The sequence below is a fragment of the Vombatus ursinus genome, unplaced genomic scaffold (assembly GCF_900497805.2).
Source record: "Vombatus ursinus unplaced genomic scaffold, bare-nosed wombat genome assembly UNPS02007284.1, whole genome shotgun sequence".
Taxonomy (NCBI): Eukaryota; Metazoa; Chordata; class Mammalia; order Diprotodontia; family Vombatidae; genus Vombatus; species Vombatus ursinus.
Genome location: NW_020947062.1, coordinates 18,084,955 through 18,112,483, shown reverse-complemented (window position 1 = coordinate 18,112,483; position 27,529 = coordinate 18,084,955). Strand labels below are relative to the sequence as shown.

The following is a 27,529-nucleotide window of genomic DNA, read 5'->3' as shown; positions in this document are numbered from 1 at the left end:
ACACACACACACACACACACACACACACACACACACACACACACACAGTCTCCCCCAATGCAAGCTCCCTGAAAGCCAGGACTGTTTCACTTCTCTGTTTGTATCTCCAACTTTCAAAACAGCGCTTGACACAGAGTGGCTGATTAATAAATGCTTTTTGATTGATACTATAGTAATGGCAATGTGAGTGGAATGAAAGGGATCAATATAAAAGATACAGAAACAGAACTGAAAGCACTTGGTGAGTGATTGTCTGGGGAAGGGTGGAGCAACAAAGAAAAGAAAGATTCAAAGGATGACTATGGTGTTTTAAACATGACTGACCAGGAGGTGGGGTGGCAGCAATATATTAAAGCCACTCAGAGAGAGACAGAGAGACATAGACAGTGACAGACAGAGAGAAGTTGAGTGAAGAGATGGGTTTTAGGCCAAGAACTAGGTAAGTTTTGTTTTTTTTTTGTCTTTACAATACTTGCACCTAACACATGCATACATTAAGCATTTAATAAATGTTTCAATCTATTTGTGCAGATGTTGAGCTTCAGGATCTGGCAGAACATCCAGGTACAGAGGTATCTAGCATGTAATCAGAGATGGTAGGCTGGAGGTTAAAGGAAGTATTAGGGTTGAATACATAAATCTGGAAGTCACCTAGAAATAAGTGGTAACTAAACTCATGAGAGGTGATGAGGTTGCCAAGGATGAGAAAGTAGAGAAGAGAAGAAGGCCTATTACTGGATCTTGAGAGAGACTCACCCTTAGGATAAAGAAGAAAAAAATGAACAAGTGAAGAGGACCAAGGTATGGTAAAGGAGTGTGGAAAACTGCATACATTATCAGATCCAGTTGATGTACTGGTTAGTTTTGCTTAACTGCTTTCTTTTTTCCTTCTCTTTTGTATTATGTTACAAGAAATGGATTAATAGGGGAAGGATATATTCAGAAATGAAGAGGACAAAAACAATTTTAATATATGTTTATGCAAATCAAAACAACTCTGAGGTACCACATCACACCTATCAGATTGGCCGGCATGACTAAACAGGAAAATGATAAATGTTGGAAAAGATGTGGGAAAATTGGAACACTAATGCATTGTTGGTGGAGTTGTGAAATGATCCAACCATTTTGGAGAGCAATTTGGAACTATGCCCAAAGGGCTATAAAAACGTGCATACTCTCTGACCCAGCAATAGCACTTTTAGGGCTATATCCCAAAGAGATCATACAAATGGGAAAAGGACCCACAGGTACAAAAATATTTATAGCAGCTCTTTTGGTGGTGGCAAAGAATTGGAAATTGAGAGGATGTCCATCAATTGCGGAATGGCTGAACAAGTTGTGGTATATGAATGTAATGGAATACTATTGTGCTATAAGAAATGATGAGCAGGTGGACTTCAGAAAAACCTGGAAAAACTTGTATGGTATGATGCTGAGTGAAGTGAGCAGAACCAGGAGAATGTTGTACATAGTAACAGCCACACTGTGCGATTACTAATATTGATAGACTTAACCCTTCTCAGCAACACAAGGATCTAAGACATCTCCAAAGGCCTCATGATGGAAAATGCTATCCACATACAAAGAAACAACTATGGAGTTTGAATGCAGATTGAAGCATACTATTCACTATTTTTTTTCTTCTGTTGTGTTTTGTTTCCTCTTTCTAGTGGTTCCTCCTGCTGCTTCTAATTCTTACTTATAACCACTAATGTGAAAATATGTTTAATAGGAATGTATATGTATAGCCTATATCAGATTGTGTGCCATCTTGGGGAGGGAGGTGGAGAAAAATTTAAAACTCAAAAGTTTATGGAAGTGATTGTTGATAATTCAAAATAAATTAATTTTAAAAAAACTTATAAAATGCTTTCTTCACAATGAAAAAAAATTTTAAATTTAAAAAACTTAAAAATTAGATGTGTCAACTATCTGAAATTGTACTTGGTAATCAAAACATTAAACAGGAGTAGAAGGTGGTAGGGAGAGAAGTCCCCATGTCAATATGCATCATTCCTGCTATACAGAATTATAATTTTTTTAAAAATATGCTTTGGATTAGAAAAGTTCTATGTTATATGCCACAAAGAACTTACTGGCTTTCTTCAAATTCATATATAAGAGCAAAATGTACAGATTGCACAACTATGCTATATCCATTTAAAGCTAATCATCTATATACTATTCCTGTAGTTTTTAGATATAGAGCTAAAATTCCATCTTCTACAGAAATCTTTCCTGATTCCCCCTTAATTCTAGTGCCCTTCCTTTGTGGATTATTTCAAACTTATCCTGTATATATACTTTGACTATATAGTTGTTCCTGTGCTATTTCCCCCATTATTCTGTGAGTTCCTTCAGACAGGGACAATCTTAGCTTTCTTTATATCCTCAGTGCTTAGCATAGTGCCTCGCACATGGTAGGCACTTAATAAATATTTACTGAATGACCACTGGAGTTTAGTAGGAAAGTGATGTGATCAGATCTGGTTTTAAGGAAAATCATTTTGGCAGCTTTGGATGAATTGAAGTAGAGAGATACTTGAGGCAGAAGACCAATCAGGAGGACGTTATGATACAGTGGATAAGAGACAATGAGGGCCCAAATGAAGGCAGTAGCTGTTTGAGTAGAGAGGAGTTGGATGCTAGAGACATAGAGGCAGAAATAGCAAGACCTATGAAGTGGCTAGAAATGTGGAAAGGGAGAGTGAGTACAGAGTATAATGCAGAGGTCATGAAACTGGGAAAACAGAAGAATGCCAGTGTCTAATTTCAGTAGAAGAGAAAGCCCTATGGGAAAGAAAATGAATTCTGCTTTGCACATGGTGAGTTTGAGACTTCTCTAAGATATTCACTTTGAAATGTCCAACAGGAAATTCACGATGTGACAGCAGTGCACGGGAGAAAAACTGGGGCTGGATATACAGATGTGAATCATCTACTTACAGATGATAATTAAACCCATAAATGCTGATGAGGTCACTGAGAGAAAGTATGGAGAAAAGAGCTTGAAGGTCCAAGCTGGAGTCTGAACATACACCCACAGTTATGGGGAGTGATTTGGATAATGAACCAGCCAAGAGAATGAAAGGAAGTGGTCAGACAGGTGGGAAAATCAGGAGAAAGTACTGTCACAAAAGGCTAGAGATGAGAGTGGTCACTAATGTCATAGGCATCAAAGAATTCAAGAAGAAAGGAGACTGAGAAAAGATTATCATATTTGGCAATTAAGATATTATTAATATCTGGAGAGAGGTGTTTCAGTTGAGTGATGAGATCAGAAGCCAGATCATTAAGTAAGGACTGAAGAACGAGTTATGTGGAACTTTACCTCTGTGTAAACATGTCAAAATGGCTCTGGGCAAGTCATTTATCCTGTTTTACCATCTTTTGATGAGACTGTTTCACTGGATAAATTCGAATGTTCTTTCCAACTATGACATTCTATGAATTTAAGATATATATTATAGGTTTTGCATATCAGGAATTATCACCTGAATATACTACTCTCTAATCTTACATGTTTTACATTTCTGCCCCAAATCTTAAATATATGATCATGCATTCTCACTGTTTTTTTTTTGTTTAAATGCAAGTACTTAAGTGTGAGAAGAAATACAGGACATTAAAAGTATATTAAAGTATATTTGTTGTTCATTCATCTTCAAATGAACGGCATATCCTAAGATGATATGAATAAAAATAATCTATGTAGACATTTAAAATTATATGAGTGTGTACATGTGTGTGTGTGTACACGTGTGTGTGTGTGTGTGTGTGTGTGTGTGTGTGTGTAAAAATGCTATATGCTTGATTACATTCTGGTGCAATAGAAAGAGCACTACAATACAAAAAGCCATAGGTTAGCTTACAGAACCTGCTTTATGTTAGCCTTAAGCTAGTCATTTTACCTCTATTTTTTTTCCACACGAGGAACAAAATATTCCACGTACAGTCTCTAAAAGTAAAATCACTGCTGTAAAGTTCATTTATCTTCTCTTCTTTTTAATGTGGTACATTTAGAAATAAGAAGATTTTGTAAAAAAAAAAAAAAGAGAGAGAGAGAGAGAGAGAGAGAAAATAGAGATTTTACAAAAAGAATGCCATGAAGGCCAAGGACAGATTCTTAGGGAGCCTCATGAGAGACACCCCATCCACAATGACATATCAATATTCATTAATGACCACTTTTTGGGTTAAGTCATTCAATTAGTTCTACAGTCTCCCATTTTCTAGCCCTCAGGTCTCCATCTTTTCCATACAGATACATGAAAAACTCAAATGTTTCACTGAAATCTCAGGAAAATACAGCAATATTCTTCTGATCTAACAGTCCATTAACTCTGTCAAGAAATAAAAAGGAGTAGGCTCTTAGCAACCATCACTTTCCTGTCCAGGTGCTCAAAAAAATCATCCCTTAAATAATACAATCTAGGAATTTTGTGCAGACTCTAATCTCTTCCCTTTCCTGAAAAATCAAGATAATTGGCACAAGTCCTGTTATGTTGCCTCTTATTTTTCACAACTATTCCAGGATCACTCAGGGATCAATCACACAGTGGCTCAGCAATTACAAATTCAAACTCTTTCAGACTCTGTGGAAGTAGAGCACATAAGGCCTGGTGACTCGACTTCATGGAAGGCATATTTTAGTTGCTTTCTTCAGATTTCCTTTCTTACGCTGGGTTTTTGATTTAATTATTAGTTATATTATAATAATAATAATTAATCTATTAATACTATTTTTGCTTTGTCCTTTTGTAGTCTAAGGATCATTGTCCTTGGCAGAGAAACTATAAGGTACTTCCTTTTCTCTGTCATCTGATATTACTGTCCCATTTAGGTCAAACAGAGAGGTTCTGTTCCTTCTTTAATTCTCCTTATTTTCAAAAGTAGCTTTAAAAAAAAAAAACACCCTCTTCTTTCCATTGAGAAATGTTTTCAGAGTAGCTTCTTATGCAACAAAACTCACCAAAGATGTTGGTCTTTATAGTCAGAGAGAGATGAGTATTATTCTTTAATATTTCAAGAGCCTTCCCCAACGTAATGTTCTCAAAATTTTGTCCATTAACTTCCATTATCTTAAAGGAAAAACAATGTATTAGTAACCAAATGAAAAGAAAACTACATTAATAAATGCTAACAATCCTATTTTTTTTTGTTGTTAAGTGTTATAAACTTTGTCAATGTATATTTCTGTTAATACATGAGACAGCAAGGTGGCACAGTGGACAGAGTGCTGAACATGGAATTAGGAAGATTTGAATTAAAATACAGCCTCAGAAAAGTACTAGCTGTGTCGCTTAACTTGTCTGCCTCAGTTTCCTCATCTGTAAAATGCAGATAATAATAGCACCTACATTTCAAGGGTGTTGTGAGGGTAAAGAGATAATACTTGTAAAGTGCTTTAAAAATCCTTAAGACAGATAAATGGTATTATTAAATACATATTCTAAAGAAATAATGAAACATACATTAAACAATAATATTATTCTTAAATCCATTACAACTCTTTCAAATATTTGAAAGAGTTGTAATAGATTTTATATTATTTGAAAGAGTTGTAATGGATTTAAGAATAATATTAACCTGACTTGAAATCCTGTCTCAAATCCTGCATAGCTAATGAGCTTGGGGATAGTTAACCTCTCTTAGCCTCCATTTTCTCATAAGTAAAAGAGAAATAATAGCACCTGCCACACAGGGTCGTTATTCGGGTCAAATGAGATAATGTGTATAAAAAACTTTGAAAACCTTAAGAGTGATTTTTATAAATGTTAGCTATCACTGTTATTATTACTAAACAGAAAGATTTAGTTTAGTTGGCTTACTCCAAAGGAGCACCAGTGGAAATTTTTTTTTCATCGGCCCTGGTCCTATATCAAAGTATCAGTGAGTGGGTCCCACAGGACTCCCTCTTCACTCACTTTGGGTAAGTGGCAATGATGCTACCACAAGAAAACCACTGAATTTGAATTGCCACTCTACTGAAGCAGCTGGCTGCACATTACTTTTTAACATACAAAATTGTCATACTTTTGAAATGACACTAAGATTTTGCTGACTGATTGAACCTCTTTAAGGACAAGAGGGATGGATGGAGAGAAGGAGGGAGAGAGGATGGTGAGTGAAGAAACAGCAAGATAAAGTATAAAGAAAAGCAAGAGAGGAGGAAGGAGGTGATCAAACAATGTCAGGGATCATCTGAGTCAAAAGTACCCTCCATACAACATACAAAATTTCTTTTGAGATACAAGAAAATGTCACGAAACATTTTATATTTATTATGCTTAAAAGGAAAATGTTACAAAGATTTTTGTTACTGGAAATATTATTTATAATTTTTTTTTTACCTGGTCACCACGTTTAAGTCCAGCTTCAGCAGCTTTGCTGCCTGGTTCTACTCCTTCCACAAAAATACCAAACCCCTCATTTCCTCCAGTGAGGCTGAAAAAAAGTGGTGATTCCCGGGAAGTCTTCTGCAAAATAATTTGCCTCCATTTAGCCTTTGCAGCACAGGCAATATTTAACAAACGGAGATGCCCCTTCATTTTCTGTAAATAAAAATAGGAAACTGCCTATATTTCTCCCTTAAAACATGAAAAGACTATATTGTTAAAGTATTTTAATCATAATTGTTTATTAATAAGCCCACCAGATCACTGTTTCAGATGAAGAGGTGGCCCTCCTACTTGCCATGGAAAACCTCTCCACCATGTAGGCCTTCTTCCTATCCCTTTCCATCTTATTTATAAGACCGCACACTTTACTATTCCTACTCTTTCATCATCAATCTCTTTCTATCCACTGGCTGCTTCCTTGCTGCCTCAGACAAACTAATACCTCAACCAACCTAAAAACAAAATTCCTCACCTGATACATTCATCTCTATTAGCTCTCATCCTGTATCTTCTCTCTTTCAAAGTTAAACTCCTTGAGAAGGCTATCTACAATCAGAGACCCCGCTTCCTCTTCCCTCACTCTCTTCTTAAATTTCTCCAATCTTGCTCTCAATTTCACCATCCAACTGAAACTGCTCTCTTCAAAGTTACCAATGAACACCTTTTAAAATAAATGTTGTCTTTTGCTTTTATATCACAATAATTTTCCCCAGTATTCTTCCTTCCCAGAAAGCTTTCCCATATAACAAATACTATCTGTTAAGGAAAAAAAAAGGGAGGGGGAAATGAACATAGCTGATAAGTGCACTGCAAAAGGCCAGGACCTTCCCACTAAGACTACATCTTCCAAAGCTGTAACCCCAGAGTTGAGAACAATGCCCAAACACATAGTAAAGGATTAATAAATGCTAGCTGACTCACTGTCTGGAACATTATAAAATAAAAGGCACACAAGTATGCTTAAGAATAAATGGAGGTGAAGACCTCTGAATCATGTAAGCAATATTATGATGGAATAAATATTTTCTGATCCCACAACCCCTCAAACCTCTCCAAAACAGAAATTACGCACCAAAGACAAAATAACTTCAAATGCCTCCATGGTCCAAGACACCCAGAATCCAAAAGAAGGTAACCCTCCCTGCAGAAAAATAAGATTCCAAGAACTGACGCTCACTCACCCTAGGCTCACTTATCACCCCTCTCCTACCTCCTACACTACTGGCATCAAGGCCACACAAGCAGACCCAAAGACATAACACGGCCCTACACCAAATCCCACTCCAGCAACCAGGTTTCCCCTTCCTCTTTCTAGTGCCCCAGCTCCAGGCTGTGAAAGTTTGCCCAGACATCAACAGCCAGCATGGCAATAGCCCATAAGGAACAAAAGCCTGCCACGGGTCACAAGCCAGAAGCACTAGTATTGTCAAGTTCTGAACTGCTATTGCAAGGGAAAACGGGCTCTGAACTGCTGATGTCAGACCAGAGAACTGAGGAACACAGGGAGTGTGTTAAGTCACCCGGATAGTATACTCTGCTTGTGGAGAGCACTCCACTAAGCCTGAGGGAAAAGAGCACAGTATTCATCAGGTGCCAGTTCTGACCATTCAAGTCACTTGGCGCCAAGACTTAGTCTGGTGAACCATGAATTGCCTAGTGTGGAAGAAGGCTAAAATGTTTTGAGATCCAGCCCCCAATGAAATCAAAATCAGATGGAAGGGAGTCAGGAAATGAATGATAAAGGTTGAGAGCACCAAAGATTTCAGGAAGATGAATACTCAAAAGACCTTGAATATGAACAGATAAATCACTAGAAAAAACAGTTAACAACAGAAAGAAATATAGCCTCCACATCTAGTAAACAAGTTCAAGTATCTATGAATAAATATTGCAAAATAAAGGAAAATGATCCAACACTTGAGACTGAGGGCCCTGTGATTTGAGGTAAACATGGAACCACAATACACTATTCCTGAGTGGTTTAAAGAGAAACGAGAATTATGAGAGCAGAATTTATGTCTTGCACAGCAGAAATGAGAACAGAAAAACTTCAATCTGCACTGACAAGTCTTACCTAAGAATCAAAAGAGAGAACAGATTGGGAATGCAAATAGAACTGAAAGATAACAGAAAAAGAGAAACTAAAAACAAGAACATTAGTTCACTATGTAAGCAAAACACACAGATAGATCTCAAAGACAGGATGCATAGAGACAATCTAAGGATCTTGGGCCTCCCAGAAGAACATGACAGGGAAAAAACCTTAATTTCATAATGTAGGAAATAACAGAACTGACTAGAACTTCTGAACACAGAAAATGAAATTCCAATTAAAAGAATTCACAGATTGCCTCCAGGTGGGAAAAAAACAAAAAACAAAAAAAACAAACAAGACTGCAAACTCCAAGACACATAGTGATTTAATTTAGTTAGCAATTCAACTCAGAAACAAGTTCTGCAAGTCATCAGGAGAAAGATCTTCAAACATAAAGGAAAAGAGATTCAACAATGCAAGAATATTCTGCTCCTACTGGAAAAAGGAAAAGGGCAAGGAATAATGTGTATGAAAAGCTGTGGAGCTGAGAATGTAACCCAAGTAACCTCTCTGAAAATCTGAGTTGAACCATATAGGACAAAAGACGGACATTCAATAATGAAGAAGAGTTTGAAACGTTTTTAGAAACAAAACCAGAACTAAAGAGATTGTTTTCATTTTGAACACCCCAAACAAAAGAAATGGAGAAGGAACGAATAAATGCAGTAGGCAAGCACAGTAACAGCAACAGAGTGACAACAGAAAGACCAATAAGAGACTTCTTTTTAAATGTACACAAGGAGACAGGGATGAAGGCAGAAATCTGAGAGAAGTATCAAAAATGAGAGGTAGACAGGGGACATTAAGGACAGAACCTGGCGACATCCTGCCTACAGATGAATGCTTCTTTAGTGGGACTGCATTACAACATGGAGGGGAACACAGAAGTGGGGGAGGGCAACAAGTGAATAGAGAGGAGTGAGTGATACTTTGAGATCAAATCAAAGGTCAGCAACGAGTGAAGGGTGATCGCGGAGGTCTCAGAAAGAGAAGAGCCTACAAGGGAGTGGATGATGAGGAATAAGAAAATAATTTTTAAAAGGGGGTAAGGGGGAATGCCTTACTTTGGAGATGGGAGCAGATTCCACAAATGAATGTTCCTGTGAGTGAAGAAAGATATTTGGTGAAGGTAGATAAGTACTAGGTGAGTCCTGGGAAATCTAGTGCTTGAAAAGTCTTTGAGGGGAGGAGGGGGAGCCCTGGAACACCTCGGGGCAACTGCATCTTGAGGAGAAGGAGGGCATGGACACAGGGAAGAACTTTCCAGGCAAATGTAGAAAAAAAGGTCAACAAGAGAGGGTATAGATCAGTGTTGGGGTACATAATCAGGGACCTGGTGGGGAAGGGGTCCTACCATGGAGTAGTGTCCTCTTTGACACCTGCAATAAATAATTGGCATTGTTCTGGAAATGATGCACAATGAAAAAGGGAGATCCATGGAGCAAACCTTACAAGGCAATAGCAGAAAGTGTCTATAGGGAAGAGCCTAGAATGGATATTCTGGAATCTTTGATAACATGAAGAATAAAGACAAAAAAGAGAAAGAGATCAAACAAATTATAGGGGTGATGTATCTGAGAAAGAAGGTGTAGAGTAAACATAAAGAGAAGATGGATAATAAGAGCAAGAGAAATTTTTTTTTTTGGAAAGGAGTGCAAAAAAAATATGAAATTAAAAAACTAATGAATAGGACTGGCTGAAGGAGAAGAGAGAAAGAGGGAACATCAAACAAGAGGACATGACGGATGAGAGGAAGAGAGCTAGTAGGTAAAAAAACATTAAAGTAATTGAAGGAACATAATAGTGTTTGCAGCAGAAGAGGGAACTTCAAACAGAAAAGCTTCTGCACAAAAAACATTAATACATCTAGGATAAGAAGAGAAGAGGTCGAATGGGAAAAAAACATCTTTGTATCAAATTTCTCTGATATAAAGATATATAAACAAGTAATAAATATACATATATATATATAATATGACTAATAGTCATTCTATAATAGACAAACGATCAAAGTATATGAACAAATAATTCTCAACCCTAAATGCAAAGCATTCACAACCACATTAAAAAAATGCTCTAAAAATAACTAATAAGAGATTCACAATTGAAAAAAACCCTAAGGCCTCACCCCACACCCTGCCAATTGGCAAAAATGACAAAAATGGCAACAATGTTGGAGGGGTTGTAGAAAGATAGGCACCAATATAGTGTTGGTTCAGCTGTGAAATGGCACAATCATTTCATGAAAAACAATTTGAAATTTTGCAAATAAAGTGACTAAAATGTCCATATACTTTGAACCTCATTATTTAATTTTTTTATCCCAAGGAAACCACTGATAAGAAGAAAGTCTCCATACACTCCAAAATATTTGTAAGCAGCACTTTTTGTAACAGCTAAGAAATGGAAACAAGTACACACTCATCAACTGGGGAATAGCTAAACAAACTGTGTTAATAGGGTATAATGGGATATATAAGAAAAGATGTGTGATGAATATATAGAAGCATGGAATGATGTTTATGAACTGATGCAGAGTAAACAGAGCCAAGAAAACAATATACAAGGGGCAGCTAGGTGGCACAGTGGATAGAGCACCAACCCTGGAGTCACGACCTGAGTTCAAATCCAGCCTCTGACCAAACATTTGACATTCACTAGCTGCGAGACCCTGGGCAAGTCACTTAACCCCAATTGCCTTAAAAAACAACAACAACAACAATATACACTAACTACAACAATGTAAATTGAAAGAACAATGACACAGACAAATTAAAAGTAAATGTAACACAATTATAAAGGACTCAGAAGAAGAGATATGAGAGGACATCCCCAACCTATGATTTTGTGGAAGTGGAAGGTCCACAGGTATTAAACATTACATATGTTTTTTGGATTTTTTCAATGTTATCAATCAGTTGTGTTGACATTTTTTCCCCTTTTTTTCCTCTCTAAAAAAAAATACTATTTGTCATATGGAATGGCTCTCCAGAAAGAGGGCAAGGGGAATACCTGGAACACTATGAAGATTTAAAAGACAGAAAATATCCATAAAAACTTTCAAAAAAAGAATAAATAGAATGGTTTACTTGGTGTTTAAAGTTGAACATAAAAAAATTTTTAGAATAACACCAACTGATAAGTACAAAACACTGGGATGAAATCACGTGAGGTCTTTTACAGTCATAGAATCATTAACCAGAAACCACTTTGAGATGACTTTTAAAGCTAATCTAATATACTCTTTCTATGGAGGAATACATAAAACTAATTCTCTACTATGTTCCAACAGATACCCTCTACCTCAGACAGGATTCCTTCTTCTTACCTCTGGGCCTTTGTTCTTACAAATAAAGCATTCACTTTATTAACCTCTTTTTATCTAGAGACAGGATCAGGTCTTGCACTGAATGAGTTAATTCTCCCTTGATTGCTCCAATATCCTCTCCTCAAACTTTCCCTTAAATGACCTAACAGCTTCGCCCTTACCTATTATTTTCTAAGTGGTAGCTAGGTGGTACAGTGGATAGATCACCAACCCTGGAGTCACGACCTGAATTCAAATCTGCTCTCAGACCAGACACGTGACACTTACTAGCCATGTGACCCTGGGCAAGTCACTTAATCTCAACTGCCTCGCCAAAAACAACAACAACAAAAACTATTATTTTCTGATGACTTTATATATTTAAGTCTTATCATGTGTACCAGAAAACAAGTTCTTTTAGATTCAAGGCCTGTGTTTTGAGTATGATAGAATGGAAAGAGCACTGCATTTTCAGAGGAAATAAATTATATTCTAGGCACTATTATTTATGGCTTGGGTGATGCTAAGACTCAGTTTCCATATTTGTAAAAAATAAAGAGGTTAGACCAAATGATACAGAAGGTCCCTTCTAGTTCTAAATTTCATGATTATGCTTTCCCTCATTCTTTATAATACTCAGTACAAAGATAAACATATAGTATATTGATTTATTGATTACACAGGAAAAGAGAAGGAAGTAAAAAAACAAAAGATTTCTGAAGAAGTAGTAACTGGACTCAGAAAATCCACCAGCCATTTCAATTATGTGCCATAAACTCTAATTTTCCATAAGCTATCACTTTTCCTGTTTAACTAATAATAATTGGTCAATGTGAATAACCTACAGTATAATATTTATATTCCTTCAGCTCTCTATTTTGCTCCTAGAGGTATTCATGGTTGAGCCAAAGAAATTGTCGAAATGGCAGTAATCTGTCATAAACTACACAGACATTAACCGAGTAACAAAACTTGTCACAATAGTTGTGTGTGTGTGTGTGTGTGTGTGTTATCTGAATGATACTAACTGAACTGTCACTCTTTTCCAAAGAAAATCATAAGAGATTAGAAAATTAAAATTATCATCTTACTGTATCTTCTAGGTTTTTTTCAAATTCTTCTAGAAATCCAGTCATAGCAGGGTCTCCTTCAAAATCATTGAAATGATTATTTACCCATAAAAGCACTACTCGTGTGACCTGAAGAAAAAGGAACAAATCAGGGTATATAATTATGATAAAGGACTTTCCTCAAAGAATTTTCATTAAAGTGACTCTAGCAGCTTGGCCAAAATAAATGAAAACTGAATTATTTTAAATCCCTATTGCAACATGAATACTAACATATGCTAACAGTGGGGTAATTAGGTTATTTCTCCCAAAGAACAAATTTTGAAAATCTTTTGTAAAGCAATTATTTTTTCAGGGAAGAACACAGTTCCAACTTTAAGGGAAATAAGCTTAGGCTTAATTGTATCTACAGGTAACCACCACCAAATGATCATATCGGTTTTAGGGGTATGTAAGAATAGCTGGCTTAGGACTATTATGGAGAAATCTTAGATTTAGACTCAGGAACCAGGAACTGAACAGCCATATTTAGTCTAGAAATGCATTCTGCATTCCTCTGTTGAGATGGATAGGCAAAAGGGATAAATGATTGTTTTATGAGCTGTATTTGACTGACAAAGACACACTACTAGTACATTTTTTAAAAATCCATGATATTTGTTAAGCCGTCCAAAAACCCTAGGGGATAGACTACCATATTATTCTGGCACAGTGGATAAACCACTGGATTTGGGAGTATGTAGATCTGGGTTCAAATCCTGCTTCAAACTCATAATAATACAGGATCAATAACAAATCACGTGACTTCTGACTCTTTAGGTTTTTTTGGTCCACAAAATGGGTATAATAATAATCACACTACCTACATCTCACAGTTCTTTTTAATGAGCTAAGAGCTGTGTAAATCTTAAAGCTCTATACAAGTATAAGCTGAGTGGATGGAATGAAGAGGAACCTTTTTTTATTCTGGAACTGTGGTTTTTACTTGTGTCAGGAAATCCTGGTCAGCAAACCCATTCTACCAATGCAGATTCGCAAATATTCTGTAAATTGTTGCCTTAAAAGATGTGACTGAGGTAACATGAGGTTAGGTGATCAGTCCAAGGTGATGGGGTTAATGTATGTTAGGACTGGAATCTAGATCGTCTTGACTACAAGACAGGATCCCTTAATGCACTACAACTTACTTCTTTTCGTGTTGTTGCAAATATGTTTGGTATAATTATGCATTACAAGCATATTAATATGAACAATAGCACTATATTCTTCTTTTTTTCTTATTTATACTGGGAAGGACTTCAAAGAAACAAGCCAACTTATATGCTTTCCTTCAAGTTAAGTTAAAAACTAGCAGATGGAAACTATGGGTTACTTACAACGTATAAATACCTAATATCAAAGGCAACTTTAGTCATATGCACTCATTCTCTATGATTCCTTTAATTGATCAATAAATACATTTGCATATTTCAAGACTGCTGGTTCTATGATTTGTTTAATGTTCACCTGTTTAAACACTACTTAACAAAATTTGTTGTGATGAAATGGCATATTCTGTACCCACTCATCTCTAAATTTGAGTATATAAGAGATGGCATTACAGAATCTTACTACAAGAACAGATGATTTACTTTTATTAAAATCCAACATTAGAAGAATACCAGGGTAATTATGACTCAGATTTCTCTTTCCTTAAAATAAGTCACTTCCCACTTAGATTGCTAAGATATTACTACTTCATTAAAAGTATAAACATACCCTATCTTGTAAAGAGAGAATAACTATTTAATACAACCATACTATTTAAAACAGTGCAATGAACCATTTTAACACAGTATTTCTAATTTATGGCACGTATCTGGAGAAAAAAAATCAAGAGATAATTTTAAACAAGGCATTCTGAGATCATTTAAGTTTTTACTGAAGTAATTTTCAAATGATTATAGAACTCTAATATTCAGAAAATACTAAGTCTTCTTTGGGCAATTGTTTGAAGGGGATTTTTTGGTTTGGTTTATTTTTCTGTGGTTTTAGAAAAATTCCTTTATACTCTCTTGGAAACTAACTGATTTAGCCTTAAGTTTAAGTGTTCTTTCCCAGAATTCATTCTGCCATTGAAAAAAACCACTGTATTAGGACCCTCGGAAAACATCTTGCTCTTTCTTTAAAGTTGAGGTTACTACAATCCTCAGCCATTATGCAACCTGTTGATGTTCTATATTCTAGTTTATAACTTTTAAAAATAGTCTCCACAATAATACTATTTCAACTCAAAACTAAATGATAATATACTTTTTCAGCAAGTTCCACACAAAATACTGATGCTATAAAAATTAACTATAAAGATCATTTCACATTTAGACCATCAACTAACTATATATTAGATTTATGTCACAAATACATCAAAATTCAACCTTCAAAAATAGTCTAACATTTTTCTTATTCTAAAACTAACCTTGTCTCTTAAACTGTCAAGTTTGAACCATTCCAATAGCTTATTTCCAACTTCTAAGGGGCTTTCAAGAAACGTCCTATATGTCAACAGAAAATCTTCTATGTAAGTTGGGTCCACAACTGAATGTTCTTCTATTAAATGCATGATGAGTCGTTCAGGTGTTGCCTAAAAATACAAAGATAAATATTTCTAGAAAATTATACAAGCAAGTTGGCTTCACATTACTATTCCCTTCTCAAATGATCAGATTTGACACAATCACAAATTATCTGTCACATAACTTTTTTGCAAATGATACCAAATTAATACTCCTATTAACAAAGAAAACAGATTCTAGAAACAGTTGTATTTAGTTAGAAAAGACCAGAGAAGTTGAAAAAATGTGGAGACATAGGAATTTGTTCCATGACATCAGATAAGATGTGGTAGTAGCTGGGGGGTATAGCATTAAAAATCCTTAAATATGAACTAAAATGTATAAGAAAACAAATCATTTCCCAAATACTTAATGTAGTTAGCTGAATAGTACTCAGAAGGAACTCTCCTATAAACAATGTTCTTAATTATATACATATCTACATCCCTCTCCCATCTAGTATGGTGTTCTCAAGCTATTAGAAACTCTATAATGAAACATCTCCTCTACATCTACAGGTCAGGAAAATATTTCATGCTTTAAAAATCTGGTTTTTCACAGTTTTTCCCCTTTTTCCACACTTCTGAATTCACAGATTCTCTAAAAGCCCTAAATACTTGCATAATAGGAACCTCATGGTGTGAGAAAGGAAGGGTTATGTCATTTTAGGCAAACTTAAAGAGGGAAGGAGAAGGAAACAGTATTTGTAAATCAGTCCTTTATAAAGAAGGTGTTTTTAAGTCCAGGGATAACTATGCCTAGGAGCCTTTCAGCAAAGGGAGGAAAAATAAGAGGTCAGTATAAGGTTAGGAAAGAGGGAGGAAGAGGGCTAAATTGTGATCCAATGAAGAAAGCGTGTATTACTCCCCAAGCCACCCTAAAAAATGAAGTTAAAATGAACAGGTTAATTTTAGAGACTGTTAATTTTAGAGGTCCCTTTGTCCCACCCCAAAATATCTCCCTATTTCCAAATGGTCTAAAATTCTTTTTAATATGCTTCACTCCTCCTAAACCTACTCTTTGACCTCAGACCCCAACAATACGCAGTACTATTCCAGGCTATCACCTCTGCTCTGGCTACATTACTCCACCGCCTTTTCTCAATTTTGACCCCCTTGATCAAACCAATTCAACTCCACACTATCCTCTATTATTGAATCCCTTCTTCCCTTATCTTATTGCTAATTATGTTTTAACAAATCCTAATCACTGATTAGGCTTCTTCATTACTATTCATGCAATCCCGAATAGAATTAGAAGAAATCACAATACCATGCTGACTGGGTCCTCCCCACAGCAAGGTAATTCTACTACTTTCCACTTGATTTCCTAGCCTACCCAGCATAGCATCTATTTGAAAGTGTTCCTTCTCCTCAAGCTCTCACAAAAGCACTTTCTCCACTCACTTTGCGGAGGACCTCACTTCATTAGTCTTCAAAAAAATTGAACCTTTTATCATTTCCCTCTTTTTTCTTCTCCTTACCGCACATCCCTCTGGCACTGACCACCACTATCTCTTCCTTCACTCCAGTCTCTGATGATGAAGTGGCCTTTCTGTATGGATAAGCCCTCTATCCCTTGATCCCACCTATGGCTTTCTTCTCCAGAAGATTGTCCTCACGGTCATCCCATTCCCTAATATTTAATCTCTCCCTACCTACTAGCTCTTTCCTTGATGCCTACAAACAGGCATCCAACCCCCTATTCTTAAAAAACTCAATTGACTCATGCCTGCCAGCTATCATCCTATATTTCTCTCCTCCCCTTCCAAACTAAACTCCTTGAAAAAGCAATCAGTGCCTTAACTTCCTCATCTCTCACCTTCTAAACCATTTTCAATCTGGTGTGACTTCATCATTCAACTGAAACTGCTCTCTTCAAAGTTACTAAATGACAAATCCAGTGGCCTCTTCTTGATCGGCATCCTTCTTGATATCTCTGAAGTATTTAACACTGTTGACCACCTCAGTAGATAAGAAGTTCTTAACTCTTCTACTAGTATGTCAATCCCACTAACTGTGGGTATCTCTCAAGGTTCTTTCTCAGTCCCTCTCCTATCTTCTCTCTCCTCTCACTCTTCTCAGTGCCCATGATACGATAATTATATTTATACACATAACACCTAGATTTATTTATCCAGCCTGTGTCTTTCTCCTGAGTATAGTGTCACCAACCATCTGGTGGATATTTCAAACAAGAGGCACCTAAATCTCAACACGTCTAAAATAGAATTCATTATCTTTCCCCACAAAATCCATCCTTCTGAACTTCCCAATTACTGTGACAAAGACATCAACATCCTTCCAGTCATCAAAATTCAAAAGCTTGATTTCTTCTATTTTTGGTGCCATCAACTCTAAGGTTACCATCCAGCTATTTATCTTCTATGTTCTGATTTATATCTTGTGTTCTTAGAGGCAAGGGCTGTTTTGACTTTGTCTTTGTATCCCCAGGACTTAGCACAAGAACTGGCACATAGAAAACACTTAATAAACGCTTGGTGATTGACTGGTAGAACCTGCCAGAGCTTATGCTTGACTGGCATAGCCTTCAGAATGCAATGCCACCTCCACTACACAATGAGGCATTGGCAGAGGACTTTAGTGACCAGTGAACTGAGGTTGAGGTAATACTTCAGTGCCAGGTTCAGTTAAAACTATTTCCCAATATTTTCTCAGTATTTCTTAAATGAATTTTATATGTAAATTATCAGTCAATTAATCAACAAAGGTAAAAATACATTTTTATCTGGTCCTCCTCTGCTTTCCTGTGACTTAAGAGGCCAAGAAAGATAAGAAAAAGGTACAGAAAAAGGGCAGAAGGCAGAGAAAGAAGAAACTGCAGGTAGAAGACAAACGACATGGACTCCACAACTTTGCTCATGGTGAACTATCTACTGCTAAGTCCAGACTAATAAAAACAGTACTGAGATACTTCTGCAAAAGCTGAAAGAACTACAAAAGCAGATAGTATCACTTCTCAGCATTTATTAAGTTTGGGGTTATTCTGTTTTGCATTTTAATATGGCTTAATTTGTATAAAGTAGCTACACTATTCTAATAATTTATTAACTAATGAATTATTAATCATTGTTAACAATTAATGAATCAGTAATGAATTAATGGGTTATCAATGTATTCTGATATTAATTTGGGGTAAGCAAAATATTGAAATTCTATTCTTTGACTTATAATGTTAAATAGCAATAATGTAGCAATATTTTAGTATTAAAAATATAAAATCTTAACCCACTACAGGAAACCTTTCACACAAAATTCATTTACAGAATCCTGTTCCATTATTAAGAAAAATACATTCTAATCCTCTTTAATACTTTTGCCTAATGTGAAAAGCAATTCAAAAAGACTTTAACATAACATGAATGTTTTTCTCTAAAGTGACAGCAAGAGCAACTTTAACATTCCTCATACAACAGAAGGAGTCCAGGAATGGAAATAAAAAGAATGGGGCTAACTGTGCAGCCTTAAGCAAGTCACTTCTCTTACCTGACCACATCTGTAAAAGGGCACCAGCTCTATCGATTTGGTTTCTTCACCTCTAATATCTGGGAATTAGATTAGGCATTATTCTTGACTCTTCTAGATCTTTTGATACAAAACACCAAAAAAACCTACCTTGATGACAATATGCCCTTTTCGAGTTCCACTACGATCCAGCTCTCTGTGTTCTTGTACCATAACAATTTCTCCTTCTTCTTCAACTTTATGGGTATTTTTTTCAACATGATTCAAGATTCTCCAATAATCCTGCTGGGCTATGCATACAAACTGCCCAAGAATAACATGTAGACATTTAATAAACGGCTAATACATAAATATATCACCATCCACCAAAGCAGAGCATGACAATAAAAAACCCAGGGGCATCAGGCCTTTCTTAATAGCTCCCTCAATTACTCTGTAAAGTTCAACTGCAATTAACAATCTCAACATAAAAAATCCAATGAATTTAGAATGTCATCCAAAAAACAGAAATAAATATCTAATTCCTGATAAATACAGAGTGAGGGTATTCCAAGTCAAGCCAATAAGTACCAAGCTCTTATTTCTTAACTTGGAAACAATAATTCAACTAAACATGAGTGGAAACATTACAAAACAATCTTTATAAATTTTAGTTTTCCTTTCACAAGTCATAGCTTCTTCAATTCAACTTATTAAATAAAGCTTTGTTGGGTTTTTTTTTTTTAAACAATTCAAGGAACAAGAAACTGTCTGCTCAGCCATTCTGAATCACAACCATTCCTATCCATGCATATTCAGATATGCTTACCTGACAGTCATCTACTTTGGTTCTGACAACTCCGTTCATGTACTGCTTATCCAGAGTAGGAATAATTCCAAAGCTATTTCCCATACACAGGCTTTCACTTTTTCCATCAGGATAGCTGATTTCTACAGTTCCATTTAAAATGACATACCATGAATCAAGCTACAGAAGAAAAATAAAAAATTACTTTTAAATAACTTGTAATAACGAATACTCTCTTCAAAACAGGATTACATGTTACTAAACACTTTACCAACATATTCTGCCTCATGCAAAAACTGACTGCTTTGTCTAATCCACTGCTTCCACCAGAAAATGAAAGTTACTACCTTCATAATTACCCAAGAGTAATAGTTTTTTCAGGAACATTTGTAGGAAAAAAGAAGTCTTAATGTTAAGTTTTAGGTGGATAAATGACAATATAAAATATATACAATTTTTTCCAAAGCTTCTGCAAGAAAAAACTTACATTTTAATATTTTTAAGAACATTTAAAAGACAAAATTTTAGTAACTTCGTTCAAATATTTTTTGCTTATCCACAGCAGGAGTAATTCCAACACTACTTCCCATACATAGACTACTTCCATTTGAATGACTGTTTTCAATTAAAAGTCTGCCCTTCAGAAAAGAATATTTTCTTTAAGGACTATACTTTAAAATAGTCTACTGAAAGGTGCATTAGACTTGAAGGCCTAGGTTTTACTCCTAGCTCTACCACTGCTTCTGTCAGTCTGGTTTGACAAAGCCCTTTTCCCAGAGTGAGAAGGGAACACACATGGAAAGAAACAGCCAAAGTGACAGATGAATACATAGATGTAACCATTAATTTACATGGTTACAAAGAACTATGTCAGTTACATCTGTATATCACTAAGTCATTACAGGGGCATTCAAAAAAGTTTGGGGTATAAATGGGAAGCTTCACAATATATCAGCACAGTTGTAATGGGCTCCTTTCCTTGACTTTTAATTATAAAATTGTAAACTGCAATGTTTATGGACCACTCAGATCAGTACACAATCCTGACTGGGTCGGCTATTTCGTGGAAGGTTCTGGGTAACTATGTCACAAATTGGCTGTATTTGGCCATACTCCCATGTGCATGTGATTTAGGAGAAATTTGTATGCAAAATTTGTTTCCTGTTTCCTCCACTTACTACATTTGTGATCCTAAGCAAATCACTTAGTCTCAATAGCATCATTGTTTAAAAAAAAAAAGAAAAAAGACAAAATCCACAGCATCAACCTCAAACAGTTGTTGTGAGGATCAAATAAGATAAAGTGTGCAAATTCTAAATGGTATATAAATGTCAGCTGGATTATTATGGTCCTTCATCCTGTTATCAATAAATTGTAGTTAGATGATTTCCTCCTAAACATAAGCTGTGACTATTCCCTGAAATTTATAAATGAAAGAATGATTAACCTTAGGAATATTTAACCTCTCCGGGTCTCAATTTTCTCATCTACAAAATGGAAATGATGGTAACATTTATACCATCTACGTCACGAAATAGTTGTGAGGAAAGTGTTTTATATACTATCAAGGGCCATACAAACATGTTGTATTAGTAGAAGTAGCAATAGCAGTAATAGTGGCAGCATCCTAAACATTGAACTGAAATGACATGAAAGGCTGAGTGAAGGAAAGCCACATGGGTCAAATGACTTAACAGAAGTAGAAATTACTAACACAGAATTCCAAATTTAAGACATGAAACAAGTGTGTTACTACACTCGTTTTTATTATGTATATAGTTTAAATGCTGTTATAATAAAATTCATTTACCTCCTAAACCTTAGATATTACAGGTCAAATTATGCTCCAAAAACATCAATATAACAAAAAGCCAATTATCCGATGTACTACTGTTAGTTCTGTTTCTCAGACAAAGGATTCCAACTCAAAATTACTACTCTCTGCTTGATTATCTACCATTTCTTTTGTCTGTTCTCCTTTCCCCAACCAATTCTGAGTGAGGGAAAATGCATTTTTCTGTCTTGGAAAAGCAACCCCAAAGTTGCCACACAAGTCACTTTATGGAGGACTTTCATAACTTCATTATAGGGAACTTATAACTAAATCTAGTTAAAAACTATTCAACAAGAAAAACCCAGAATGTATGTGGACCAATTGTTTTGGGTGAACAAAAATGAAAACAATTAGAAAATGAAGGGATGAGAGTCACAGGATCAGTCTCTTCTAAAAACACTAGGCATTGTCTTCCTTCGCCAGACCTTAACTATTCTGTGACACACATTCACTTACCCACTTATTCAACAACACTTTTTTTCTCATTTTTATAATGTGTAATGTTTTTACGCCTTAGTTCCTACTGCTTCTGTTATCTAAAGCTTTTCACAATCTAACTCAAGCCTATCTTTCCAGGCATATTAAATATTCACTCTATGTTCTGAACAAATTTGTCTGCTTTATGTTCCCCATATGTTCCGTCTCCTACCTCCAACAGTAGAGATCCTCCATCTCCATATTGTTGTACAGACTATCCTCCAAACCTGGAATGCTTACCTCCTTCCCCTCTGTCTCATATGATCCTTCATTCCCTTCAAGACTTAGTTAAAGTGACACATACTCCAAAAGCTTTTCTGATTCCCCTGTTTTTCTCTCCAAAAAAATCACTTTCTGAACATCCTGAATAGCCACAAGAATGTAAGCTCCTTGAGGGCAAGGACTATGTCTATTTTGTATTCATATTACTAATTCCTAGCACATGGTCTGGAAATGCTTGTTATTGGATGGTTGATGTTATATGGGATGGGATAGGGACTGGGGGCAGCTAGGTGGAGCAGTGGATAGAGCACTGGCCCTGATGTCAGGAGGACTTTAGTTCAAATCCAGCCTCAGATCAAACACTTGACACTTACTAGCTGTGTGACCATGGGCAAGTCACTTAACCCCAAGTGCCTTCCTGACCTATGATTTCATTTGTAAAGTGAACTTCTGGGTATGGAAATTCCTTCTGCCCACATATGCTAGCTCTTTCTTTATAACCTACCATCTTAAGAGAACTTCCCAAAACACTTAAGTGAACTTGCCTTGGTGTAACACAATCAATATGTTTCAGAGGTGGGACTTCAAAGCTTCAAAGTTGGCTCTCTAGCCACTATACCAAGCTACTTCTCAATATTACCGGTAACCTGGTAATAAATATGAGGTGAATGCTGGTCAGAGGACCAAGCAAGTCAAACTGATTCAAGAGGATCAGTTCAAAGAGTTGGTCCATGACACAATATGAGTAAGAGCAAAAATCACCCATTTTACTCATGGAATTGATTTCTTAAAAACATAAATGTAGAACTACACATTTAGCCATATTAAATTATATCTTGCTATATCTGGCCTATTCTTCTAGCCTGTCAGAAACTTTTTGGATAGTAATTTTGTGTTCTAACCTATTATCTGTTCTTCCCATCTTTGCATGATCCATCAATGTTTTCAGTCAAGAACTTCAACAAATGTTCATTAAATATCTACTGTGTTCCAGGCACCAGATTTCAAGTCAAAAGAGAAAACAGTCCCTAGTTTCAAGGAGTTTATATTCTACTGGGGGAAAGACAATGTGTACAAAGCAAAATAAATATAAAATATGTACAAAGTAATTTTGGATGGGCTAGAGGGATGCACTATGCACAATAGGAGGTGAGAGGATCAGAGAAGGTCTTCACAGAGGAAGTAGCACTTGAATTAAGTCTTGAAGTGACATAGAGATTCCAAGAGGTAAGAAGGGACGGTAGCCTGTGCAACATACTAGAAAGGGAAGACAGAGTATTGTGTATACAGCAGGAAGCAGTTCAGTTTAGCTGAAATTCACACACACACACACACACACACACACACACAATTTAAAAGGATAAGGCTGAGAATAGTTCTTGGTTACAGTTTTCTGACTAGTATCTCCCTCTCCAAGCTATCCTCTATGTTACAGCCCAAGTAATCTTAAAATCATAGGCTACAGAGTTAGAAGGGATCTTAGACATCATCTACTCCAACCTCACTTCATGGATGAGGAAACTGAGATCGAAAGAAATTAAGAAATTTGTCCAACGTCAAAGAAATCCTATTATTCAAAACAAGGGCCTCTGACCCCAAATCTAGTTCCCTTTCCATAGTACCATGCTTTCATAATGATCTTATTCACGTTAAGACTGAAACAGTAACCTGTAGGGTCCAAAGACAGAAATTAAACTAAATCCAATAGAAAAAAGGAAAAAACTCTTGTATGTAGCAACTGAAATGCTCAAAAGACCTGACATTTTCAAAATGTATAAAATTTTAAAACTACAGACAAAAATAATTACAAATACTGACTACATATTTCAACTTTGTAAAAATTTCAAAAACTAACTTGCAGACATGTTTCAGGAAAAGTTATCTTTTAAATCATTTCATTAACATATAACAAACATTTATTTGGCCATGACTTACTTCTTGACCATCTGCAAGAATGACAGCTCCAGCCTGGTCTACCACTTCAAAGATCATAACTGAGCAAAGTTCTCTTCTTACAGACATGGTCATATTTGCAAAGGCAGGGAGTTGATGCATAATTTCCAGCAATTGCTCTATAAGGAAAATGAAATATTAGTATGACAATGGTAAGGGAAGGCTACAATTTAAAAACAGTAACCCAAGTTAAACACTAGCTTAAAATTCTTAGTCAAGTCCTGATTTTTTGTGCTAAAAGAGAAACACAGTAGAATAAATATTTCAAAAAGATACAATCAAAAGAATCCTTTCTATTTGGTACTAAAAAAACTGTTCAGTACTTACATGTGAACTGAGGTATATAAGATGATCTGGGAATTCACAACCCTTCAAAAACAAAATAACGAAACCATCTGAACTCTGGAGCTATCCAAAGTCCCAAACCTGGCACCCACCTGAGTTCTTCCTTCATCTACTATAGACAGTATTCTCCCTCTGAATCTAATTCAAGGCACACACCACCCCCACCCCCTTCCCAAAGAAGAGCTGGCCTCTCTCCAAGATTACTGGTTCATTCACCTTCTCTGGGGTGATCTGCTTTAAAAAGCCATCTATGCTAGCTCTTATACCCTTGTCAAGTTTGATGACCTGTTTTTAGCATAAAAAAAATTGATGGATTTACATTATAGCTATACTGTTGTACATATTGTACATGACAGTAATAGTAACTGTTGACTATGAAAATGTATGTCAAAAAATTGCTATGGATTTGGTAACACCTTTAAATTTGTATTTTAGTAACCACAACAGCAGCTATATATATTTGAAAATAGTAATAAATATATGTGGGAGACAGATTATTCTGTCTACAGAAAATATATTTATTTATGATACTGAGTCATTTAATGAAAGAACCCTTTCTAACAATTTCACTGCCTACAAGAGAGGTCAACAGGCTGAGAACTACTAGGCTAGAATAAAAGATCACATTTATATAAAAATGTACTTAATTAAACAGAGTAAGAAACCACACAAATAAGAAATGTAAAGCATTATCTGATCCAGACAATCAGCCCTATAACAATCAACTTAGAGATAACTGAGAATTGACTACATTTCAAAGTCTGTGCTTTGGCTAAATAACACAAAATGTATTTTTTCTTCATTCAGAGAAGCAGTATGACACGATGAACTGAGCGCTGGACCTGGAGTCAGAAAAGATCTAAATTAAAAATAAAAAATTCCTGAGTTGAAATACTACCTTTTACGTGCGCTAGCTACGTAACCATGGACAAGTCCCTTCACTTCAAGCTTGTTTCCTCATCTGTAACATGAAGATTATAATATCCACAATACAGATATTATTGTACTAAACAAAGGGTTGTGAGATTCAAGTGAAAAAAATGTATATAAAGTGCTCTGCAAAAGTGCTATCTATATAAATATTATCTATAAGTAATCATTAAAGAGTTTTTTCTTGGATAATATGATCTAAATTTAATTTGACAAGGTATACTATAGAAAGCTTTCTGAGTCACTAAAGCACAAAAATCACAGTCACTATCAGTTGCAGCCCATCTTCTAATACAAAGGCCTACAATATGTGGCTCTAAGACACATTTTTAACAGATTGATGTCAATAAGACTATATTAAGTAATATAATTGGAAATTTAAATGAGGTAACTTTCCTTAGCATAACTATGCCATATTGTGATACTTCTTAGAATATAAAGAATGTTCATCTTTGTGTAGTCGATATACAATATAGTATATTATGTGAAAGGGGGAAAGCTAGACACCATACTACAGTACTACGGGTGTTTTAAACACTTAATGATCACAACACAAGGATATAAAGAAAGAAAAGAGTTCTAAGCAACTTTCAACTTTAAGATGACTTCTTTCAAGTTAGATTTTAGGTAATAATTAACTGGCATATTATGTATCCTACCAATGTCATCATCAGTTTTATCTGCAGGCTCCTTTTCAAGACATTCTCGGACAAGGTCTCTCCCTAGCAATGGATCAGCTGTTCGATCAATATCTTCATCTTCCTCTTCTTCATCTTCAGAATCAACAGGTGCTTCAGGGAGACCTGTCAAATCCACATCTCCTATCTCACTTTCTGTAGCCTACAAAAAGAAACCATATCAGGATTAACCATTCCATTTCACAACATCTTATACAAAATAGGATAAACCAATTTAAATATGATGACAAAAATAAGCTATTTTCTTTTTTATAGTATTTTATTTTTTTCCAATTACATAAAGACAATTTTTAACATTCATTTTTAATAAAATTTTGAGTTCCAAATTTTCACCTTTCCTCCTCTCCCCCCTTCCTAGGATGGTGAAGCAATTTGATAAAGGTTATTTATGTGTAATCATGTAAAACCAATTTCCATATTAGTCATGTTGTGAAAGAAGTAACAGTTTGCAAAAGAAAAAAAAACACAAAAAAATGAAAGAAAATGAAAATAGTATCCTTCAATCTGTACTCAGACTCCATCAGTTCTTTCTTTGGATGTGGATAGCATAGATAGCAAAAATAAGCTATTTTCTAGAAATCAGAAACAAAACAACATGGTGTTAGATGAAAGGGGCCTCTAATACAAGTGGGGGAAAAACGTTTTATGAACAGTTATAATTCTCTATACAACTTTTCCTTGACAAATCAACTAAGCATCCCTTATTAACCAACATTCCCACTAAATGAAATCCTAATATATTTTGTGTTCAAATTTAATATGAACTTTTTCTTCAAACTAAAAGTTTAGTTGTTTAATAATCCAAGACATGCTCCTGTAAAGAAGTTCACTGATTTTTTCAGTACATTCAGATGTAATTGCTTAAATGGGAAAAAGAATTATAATTGTTTTAATATCTAATTCTGGACTTTTTTAATTTACATCTCAAAATCATCAATTTCAATAGCATAAAAGACAATATTGCCAAAATGCTTATGTCAAGATTGAACAAATGGAGAATAATAGAAAAATTTGCAGAAACAATAAGACTCTTTAGCTTACTATACAAAAGGACAAATATCCTAGCATTACATTAATAGTTCAGGGATATGTAATTTCATACAAGTAGGTATTCCCCCACATTCACATGCCTCTATAATTCCACAAATGGTCTTCAATATTTGTTATGATGAAAAATTCATCATCTTGATGAACCAACATTAAAATTAATTTAACACAGAAACAAGGTTATCAAAGGAATCTGTGGAAACATCATCCAAAATGTTTTCATGTCCATATATAACGCTTCCTTTGGCTTACTCCACAAATATTCTAGCTTCCAATCCAAAGAC

General features: G+C 35.4%; 1 protein-coding gene across 5 annotated transcripts in view; it reads right to left on the bottom strand.

Moving 5' to 3' along the window:
* The window catches only part of RAPGEF6 (Rap guanine nucleotide exchange factor 6), a 222,343-nt gene that overhangs the window by 82,968 nt on the left and 111,846 nt on the right, over window positions 1-27,529 (bottom strand). For all 5 annotated transcript variants that reach the window (XM_027849145.1, XM_027849148.1, XM_027849146.1 and 2 more), the window contains exons 8-15: window positions 26,160-26,340; window positions 24,208-24,344; window positions 19,761-19,919; window positions 19,103-19,255; window positions 15,332-15,496; window positions 12,898-13,005; window positions 6,357-6,557; window positions 4,976-5,084 (exon numbers count right to left, since the gene is read on the bottom strand). In XM_027849145.1, the coding sequence (XP_027704946.1) occupies window positions 4,976-5,084; window positions 6,357-6,557; window positions 12,898-13,005; window positions 15,332-15,496; window positions 19,103-19,255; window positions 19,761-19,919; window positions 24,208-24,344; window positions 26,160-26,340 (1,213 nt within the window). The remainder of the gene's footprint in view (window positions 1-4,975; window positions 5,085-6,356; window positions 6,558-12,897; window positions 13,006-15,331; window positions 15,497-19,102; window positions 19,256-19,760; window positions 19,920-24,207; window positions 24,345-26,159; window positions 26,341-27,529) is intronic.